Source organism: Microcebus murinus, chromosome 16, assembly GCF_040939455.1.
Source record: "Microcebus murinus isolate Inina chromosome 16, M.murinus_Inina_mat1.0, whole genome shotgun sequence".
Classification (NCBI taxonomy): domain Eukaryota; kingdom Metazoa; phylum Chordata; class Mammalia; order Primates; family Cheirogaleidae; genus Microcebus; species Microcebus murinus.
Window position 1 is genome coordinate 67,376,493 of NC_134119.1, and position 7,841 is coordinate 67,384,333.

A 7,841-nucleotide genomic window follows, 5' to 3' on the forward strand; every position below is an offset into this window, starting at 1 on the left:
CACCTCCAAAAATGCTGCAGAGACAGGGGTTGGTGATATGGACTTTTAATTCACACCTCCCACTCTTCTACCTGTGACAGCTGAATTGGGAATGGTGCCCTGAAACTCCCTGAGAAGACTAGAGGCTTGGGTTTGATGTGTGGATGGGGGATGTGATCAGAGTTGACTGTGTTAAAGGTATCTTCCTTCACCCTCCAAAAAGCAGCAAGGGGCTTCTGAAATCTGAGTCAAGTATCGGGTCCTCCTCCACCAGACCCTGTCTGTGCTCCTTTCTGGGGCTGGATCCTTTTATCCCAGACCTGCCCAAAGCCAGATTTAGTGGTTCTGTGAGTTCAGGACCTTGCCAGTGGTTGGCAAAGAGCACAGTGCCTCCCAGCTTTATGCAGGCCCATAAGGGCATGTTTATTGATGCCTGCTGTCTTCCAAGATACAGATCTCAGACCCTCAGCAGCCCACCTACAGAGGAGGGTCAGCTTCCTTAATCCTGAGAGGCAAGCTGAACTTGGATTTTTTTTTTTTTTTTGAGACAGAGTCTCACTCTGTTGCCCTGGCTAGAGTGAGTGCCGTGGCATCAGCCTAGCTCACAGCAACCTCAAACTCCTGGGCTCAAGCGATCCTCCTGCCTCAGGCTCCTGAGTAGCTGGGACTACAGGCATGCGCCACCATGCCCGGCTAATTTTTTCTATATATTTTTAGTTGGCCAATTAATTTCTTTCTATTTTTAGTAGAGACAGGGTCTCACTCTTGCTCAGGCTGGTTTTGAACTCCTGACCTTGAGTGATCCTCCCCCCCTTGGCCTCCCAGAGTGCTAGGATTATAGGCGTGAGCCACTGCACCTGGTCTGAACTTGGATTCAACATCCACAGTTCCTGTCTTTGGCAGTTTTTGAGCTTTAAAAAAAAATGTCTCTGGATCTCTAGAAAATTGTGCTCTAGAAGCTGCAGTATTTTAGCAGCTGTCGCTGTCCCCACTTCCACATCCTTGCCTGTCTACTACCCCCGAACCCTCACTGCTTGGGGTGGTTTTGAACTCCTGATCTTGAGTGATCCTCCCACCTTCGGCTCCCAGAGTGCTAGGATTATAGGCGTGAGCCACCATGCTCAGCCTTCTTTGACACTTTCTTAGGGGCTGAGAGGTTGAAGAGAGTTCTGCTCTGCTGACCGCCTACCCCAGCTTTTCCAGTGCCTAGAGGCAGAGCAGGATGTCCACTGCAATAGTTTATCTTCCCTCCCAATCTTTCTGGCAATGGTGGGGTGTTGAGCCTCTGGTTATACATTCATTAGATTCTTTTTTTTTTTTTTTTTTCTGAGACAGAGTCTCACTCTGTTGCCCAGGCTAGAGTGAGTGCCGTGGCGTCAGCCTAGCTCACAGCAACCTCAAACTCCTGGGCTCAAGCGATCCTCCTGCCTCAGCCTCCCGAGTAGCTGGGACTACAGGCAGGCGCCACCATGCTCGGCTAATTTTTTTATATATATATGTTTAGTTGTCCAGCTAATTTCCTTCTGGTTTTAGTAGAGACAGGGTCTTGCTCTTGCTCAGGCTGGTCTCCAACTCCAGACCTTGAGCAATCCTCCTGCCTCGCCCTCCCAGAGTGATAGGATTACAGGCGTGAGCCACCACACCCGGCCTACATTCATTAGATTCTTTATGTAAGTTTTCTGGAATTCCAGAACCCCATTCCCTCTAGAAGGGTCCTTCAGGGTTCTTCACAGGCATTAGACCTGGCTCTCTCTAGAACAAATCCCCCCTCCCAGAAGCACTCCAGAGACACAGAGGAGGAGCTGGCAGGGCTTGCTCTAGACACACCATGAGCTCTTTCAGGCTTCTGAGGACCCAGGGGAGAATTAACATCTCTTCTAGAAAAGACCAGGATGATCAACACTAGAGGAAGTATTCCTTGTTCCTGGGCGCTGCATCTAGAAGTATTTAGACAGGGGCAGGTGGGCACTGCAGCTTCTAGAACTGCCAAGAGCCTCTCCAGACATTTGCCAACATATTCTACTGCTGCTTCTAGAATGTTCAGGCAGTTCCAGAAAGCTTCCCCTTCTCTCCAAGTCTGCCCAACTAGAATCGCTTTAGAAATGGGTGTCCACCTGCTCCAGGACCACCATAAACTTCTCCAGAAGGTGCTAGGTCTCTGGAGACATGTACCACCGGTTCTGGAATGATCAGACTATTCCACAAAGTTTCCCGGCTCTCAAGGCCCAGTAGCTGTCCAGAGGGGAGATAAGTCTGCATTAATGCCCACCCACTCAGGCAGGAAGGCGGCCTCTGGCTTAAAGATCCTTAGGAACTCGGAGTCTGGCAGGGTGAAGTTGGCCAGGTAGACAGTATCTCCACCAGCCAGGTAGGCAGCCCAGAAGCCGAAGGTGCCAATGGTCATGATGGTGTGGTTGCACTGTGTGAGCACTGCAAAGTCCCTCTCCGGCGCGCCCTCCTGCCCGTTGCCAGCAAAGATCACATCACCCTGGGAAGTGTCAATGTTTTTCCGGCACCACTCCATGCCGTTACTAGTGACCACGAAAATAGGGGCTTCATACCGTGCCCTGAACCAGTCCATGGCCTGCCGAAGGTAGGCTTGGTCACCCACCACACCCTTCCAGCGCTGAGGCATAACCTCCAGATAGTCCCCACGGCGCACATGGACACCCACGAAGGTCCTCGGTCGGTCCCCAGTGCGGCCCAGACGGAGACGACTCAGTAAACTCTGGGCCTCTTCTCGAAGGTGGTCGTGCAGGGTGAACTCACTGCGGATCTGTTCTCGAAGATGGTGGAAGAAAGTCCAAGAGCAGGGGAAGCCAGAGAGCTTGAGCCAGGGATCCTTCAAGCGGGCATACTCCTCTGACATCCAGTCATGCAGCTGCAGCTTCTGCCAAGGCGTGCGGCTGTCCACTTCCGGCGACAGCACCGGCAGGGTGATGCGGAACACCGGGGCCAAGGTGGCATGCATGGCCGGCAGGATGAAGGCCCTGCGGCCGTTCAGCTGGGCCAGGGCGAGCAGGGTGGCATACTGCCCCATCTGGTTACCAAACCGGCCATCTGGGTATATAGTCCAGGTTCCTGAGAGGGAGGCAGGGAGCTGGGGACAGGAAGAGGAGGTGTTGGGGTCCAGTGGTGTACCCGACAGGCAGAAGATGGCCACTGGAGGTGTCGCCAGGTAGCGGTTTGGACACAGAACAGACAGGTCTAGGCCGTGTCGGAAGATGTCTTGGTGGATATGGAGGAAGAAGGAGACTGCGGAGAGCACACAGACTAGCAGGAAGGCCAGACAGAGCTGCCTACGGCTGGGCGGCCACATGGCTGCAGGGGAGGAAACGTGAGTTAGCACATACTCAGAGCGGAGGAGGAAGGTCAGAGAGGAGAGGCCTGGGGTCCAGGACTACTCAGTTCCGGGGAATGAGGAAGCTACAGGTTTTAGGCCCCAGGGGCTGAGGTCGTGGAGGCTGGGAGCTGGAATCCCAGCTCTTGGGAGGAGAGGCTTGGAATCTCGGGGGGCCAGGGACGGAAGAAGTGAGCAGTGGTGGTTTCCAAAATAGCCGGCGTCCAGGTTCCAGCACCTTCCCCCCACCTCTGGGAATCTCGCCTCTCCCCCTGCGTCAGGTGCACTGAAATTGGACTCTATGCCACCAACCCGTGTCTCAGCAGGACCCGCCGTGAGGGGCAGAGCCACCACCGAGGGGGTGGGAAGCGCCATTGCGGTAGAGCCTGAGAGGATGGAGGACCGGACCGGATGTGGGATGACGGTGCCGCAACAGCAGGAGCTGGGAGGTGGCGGAGACTCCCAGGGCCTTAGTGCGAAGAGGTCAGGGTGCACCTCCCGGGCTCAGCCATCCGCAGTTGCACTCACCTGAGCTCCTCGCGGGTGGCGGGCCCACAGGCGGCTTCGCGTGGCCGGAGCGCGCCGTCCTCAAAGGCAGCTCACATCCGGCCGTCCCCGGAACCCCTTAGGCCGTCCCCCGGCCCCCCAGCCCTCCCCTGCGCGCCGCCCGCCCCGACTGGCTGCGAGGGCGCGGGGAGGGGCGGAGGTGGGCGGCCCCCGCCCTCCCGGGCCCCGCAGGTAGCAGCCGGGCGGAGCCCCGCCCCGTACCTGGCGCCGAGCCGCGCTCCCCAGGCTAGGGCGGTGGCCCTGTCCCCTCCGCTGCCCACTCGGGTGTGGACCGCGCCCCGGCCGCCGCCTCGCCGCCGCCCGCTTCCCCCGGGCAGCCTACCTGGCCTCCCAGCAGCGGCCGCATCCTCGCGTGGATCCGGACCCCGGGCGCCGGCCGCGATGCTGGAGCCGTGAGTCCCGCCCCGTCGCCCGGTCCCCTCCGTGCCGAGGCTGAGCGGCCGCCGCCCGTCCCCCGGTGCGCAGACCGCGGCCACGCCCCAGCCGCTGCGCCGGCCGCCACTCCCCGCCCGCAGGGAGGGGACATCCTCCGCCCCGCGCCGAATCCTGCGGGAGGATTGTGAACCTGTTTGTCGGGCTGCGCGCGAGCGATGGGCGACCTCCTGGGCTCCTGGGCGGCGGCGCGAAAACCCCGATCTGAGGGTGCCCCGCGCCCCCCGCGCCCCGGCTCCCTTCCCCGCGCCGTCCACACTCGAAGTCCAGGGTCCCGGCCCCCAGGCCTGCCTTGTGGGAATTCTAGGGCCCCGCGCCCAGCTGCTGCTTCCCAGACCACCCAGGCAACCTTAACCGAGACCGTGAACGGGAAACCCCGAGTGGAAGAGGGTTTGTCCTCCCGGCCTCCTGCAGAGGCCGCGGCAGTCGGGTCCAGGAACCACAGCCCCTGCGCCGCCGCAGACCCGAAGCCTTTTCCGCCGTCGGGGGCCCCTCTTCGCGCCAACCCGCCCCGCCCGGGCGGCCCGGCCGGTGCATTCAAGATAAGTCCTGGCGAAGGCCCGGGAATTTCGCTGGATTTACTGGAGATTGGACCATCATTTCTCCAGACTCAGAACTCTGGCGCCCAGCCCCTCCTTGGCCGGACCCAGGGGTCCAGGCCCTGCACCCTTACGGGCTCCAACAAATTAACCAACCCTTCTTCCCTCTGTCTAACTGTCCCCTCCAGAGCCGGGCTCTGCTGCCAACTCCAACGACAGACTCTCACCCGCCCTCCCCCAGGCTATTTTGAGAGCACCTGTTCTGGCCTCAGCTCTCAGATCGCTTCTCTGGTGAAAGAAACAACAGGATTGCATCAGGGAGGAGGAGGCTGGCGCGGCTGGGGTCTGAGCATCTGAACAGGGGTTGATGAGGTTAAGATTGGCCCAGTGCCAGGTGGGAGGCTTCCAAGACAGGACACTTGTGTCCCTGCTGAGGACGCTTCGTTCATGTAGCAGTTGCTGTTTCCCTGAAAATCAATGAATCCCGGTGTCAGACCACTGCCCTCCCCACCCCCACACCTAAACATTCAGATAGGTCACAGAAATTCCACTTGTGTCACACAATCTGCATTAGCGAGCCAAGGAGATGATTTTTCATGCTCCCAGCCCCCTCCTCCCTGAGACCCAGGGGGCCCCACCCCAGCCCCTTCCACCTGGGTCCCAGTTAATCGGGTCCTCATCTCCCTCATCCCCTAGACCCAGGAGGCCAGGCCCCCGACTCAAAGGACCCCCAGATTGCATCATCTGTCCGGGCCGCCCTGGCCACGGTGGAATCCTATCTCCCGCCAAGCGGGTCAAATATCATGAGTCAGGCGTGGGGAGGGTGACAGGGCGGGCCTGTCTGGGTATAAATTCTGGAGCTTCTGCATCTCTCCCAAGAGCCTGGGGTGTCCTGTCAGCTGGGGATCACGAGCAAGAGGACCCAGGCATTCAGGCCACCAGAGCAGCAACCTGCCAGTCTGCCGTCCTGGACAAGCGGATCTGGAACTGATTCTAGATCCTTCAGCGTCTCCGGCCTCCCACCCCTGCGACCACCTGAGGACTGAGCCATTCATTGATGGGCTGGGACGAGGCCGGCGCCGGGTTCGAGCACCCAGGACTGTGGTTTCCCATGCTGGGTGTCCTGCTGCTGGGAGCCTGCCAGGCGTACCCCATCCCTGACTCCAGCCCCCTCCTCCAATTTGGCGGCCAAGTCCGGCAGCGGCACCTCTACACAGACGATATCCAGGAGACAGAAGCCCACCTGGAGATCAGGGCGGACGGCACAGTGGTGGGGGCCGCCCGACAGAGCCCTGAGAGTGAGTGTGGGGGGAGGCCTGGTCCTGAGTGGGGAGGCCTGGGGCCCAGGGCGCCTGGGTCTCAGACAGAGGGGCGGGGAAGACCCTCTGAGGCCCTTACCTCCTTTTCCCCTTAGGTCTCTTGGAGCTGAAAGCCTTAAAGCCAGGGGTCATTCAAATCTTGGGAGTCAAGACCTCCAGGTTCCTGTGCCAGAGGCCAGACGGGGCCCTGTACGGATCGGTGAGTTCCCCGCCCTCCTAGCCCACCGCCATCTTAGTGTCATCTCCACAGTCTGGGGCGCCCTGTCTTAAACATCCACCCAAGCCGGACTTGGGTCTATACTCTCTGCACACCCCAAGCTCCCTGCACCTCTGGAGGTTGGAGCTCTTGTTATTGGTGCTTGCGAGCTGAGGAAACTGAGGCCCAGGTAGAGACACCATTGGCCTCCATTCACGAGATGCGTGAATGGCAGAGTGGCCTGAGAGGCCGAGTCTCGTGACACCTTAACCTCTGCTCCTGGCCACGTGCTGGCCACAGGGACGCCCACGGAAGCCATAGCCAGTAAAGTGACCAGGACCTGGGTCGTAGCCAGACCCCCTGCCTGGCCTAAGAGAGCACTAACTGGTCCCTGGGCTGGAATGTTCTTCTCTGTGAAGTCAGGACAGGGAGGTGGGCACTTCAGGCCTGCCCTGGGGTGAGGGGTGAAATCTGCTTTTAAGTATTTTGTTTCATGCAGGAAGGGCTGGGGGGCCTGGACCCCTGGGCCTGAGGGAGGATAACATGGAGGGGTCCTGGGTCTCTGATCCCTGTCCTTTGTCCCCTAGCTCCACTTTGACCCCGAGGCCTGCAGCTTCCGGGAGCTGCTTCTTGAGGATGGATACAACGTCTACTGGTCCGAGACCTACGGCCTCCCGCTGCACCTGCCTTCCCCCAGTTCGCCATACCGGGACCTGGGGCCCCGGGGACCAGTCCGCTTCCTGCCGCTGCCAGGCCTGCCCCCAGCACCCCCGGACCCGCCAGGGATTTTGGCCCCGGAGCCCCCGGATGTGGGCTCCTCGGACCCTCTGAGCATGGTGGGGCCTTCGCAGGGCCGAAGTCCCAGCTATGCTTCCTGAAGCCGCAGGCTGTTTGTTACTGGGTCTCCTCTTTATTTATTGAGTTATTTATCTTATTTATTTTTTTATTTTTCTTACTTGAGATAATAAAGTGTCTTGAGAGAGGAGGATCAGAGTGAGTGCGTGTGAGTGTTTGAGGGAAGAAATGGGATCTGCTTCCTCGCCTGCCCTTGACCCTGAAAACCCCCGTCCGCCTGCCCTGGCACTGCGCTAAGGCTCCAGCTTCCCTCTGGGCCTCAGTGTTCTGCTCTGCCGAGGTGTCCCCAGAGCTCCAGGACTATGCCTGCTCTTTCACAAGCAGGACTTATTAGCCACCCCCTGCCCCCAACCTCCCGTTAGCGTTGTGGAACTATTTCGCTGAGGCACCTCAATAATGGGGGAGTTTTTAAAAAGTGACACTGTAGACCCACAGCCTCATGGGAGGTGTAGTTTCCTAGGTCATTTAGCAGTAGGCATGGGGTGATGTCTTGGTCCTCAGAGCTGGGGCAAGGACTCCTGGATCCTCTGGGTGGGTTCGGTGCTAGGATAGCTCTCGAGTCCTGGAGAGTCTGGACATCGGGACACCTGAATCCCAGAAGAACAGGGGAATAA

The 7,841-nt window shown here is 59.1% G+C and overlaps 2 protein-coding genes across 3 annotated transcripts; one reads left to right on the forward strand and one right to left on the reverse strand.

The window, feature by feature from the left end:
- Positions 1–29: 29 nt before the first annotated feature.
- On the reverse strand, positions 30–4,344 carry FUT1 (fucosyltransferase 1 (H blood group)). Of its 2 annotated transcripts, none has more exons than XM_012754451.3 (2): positions 4,209–4,344; positions 30–3,300 (listed from the first exon to the last, which is right to left on the reverse strand). In XM_012754451.3, the coding sequence occupies exon 2, from the start codon at positions 3,296–3,298 to the stop codon at positions 2,198–2,200; it is 1,101 nt and encodes a 366-aa protein (XP_012609905.2). In that variant the 5' UTR covers positions 3,299–3,300; positions 4,209–4,344; the 3' UTR covers positions 30–2,197. The 2 variants fall into 2 exon arrangements, with proteins under 2 accessions (XP_012609905.2, XP_020138906.2); XM_020283317.2 differs by lacking the exon at positions 4,209–4,344 and adding an exon at positions 3,848–3,943.
- Positions 4,345–5,708: 1,364 nt separating this feature from the next.
- Positions 5,709–7,360, forward strand: FGF21 (fibroblast growth factor 21). The gene is made up of 3 exons (XM_012754452.3): positions 5,709–6,155; positions 6,272–6,375; positions 6,960–7,360. The coding sequence occupies exons 1-3, from the start codon at positions 5,915–5,917 to the stop codon at positions 7,248–7,250; spliced, it is 636 nt and encodes a 211-aa protein (XP_012609906.1). The 5' UTR covers positions 5,709–5,914; the 3' UTR covers positions 7,251–7,360.
- The last annotated feature ends 481 nt before the right edge of the window (positions 7,361–7,841 follow it).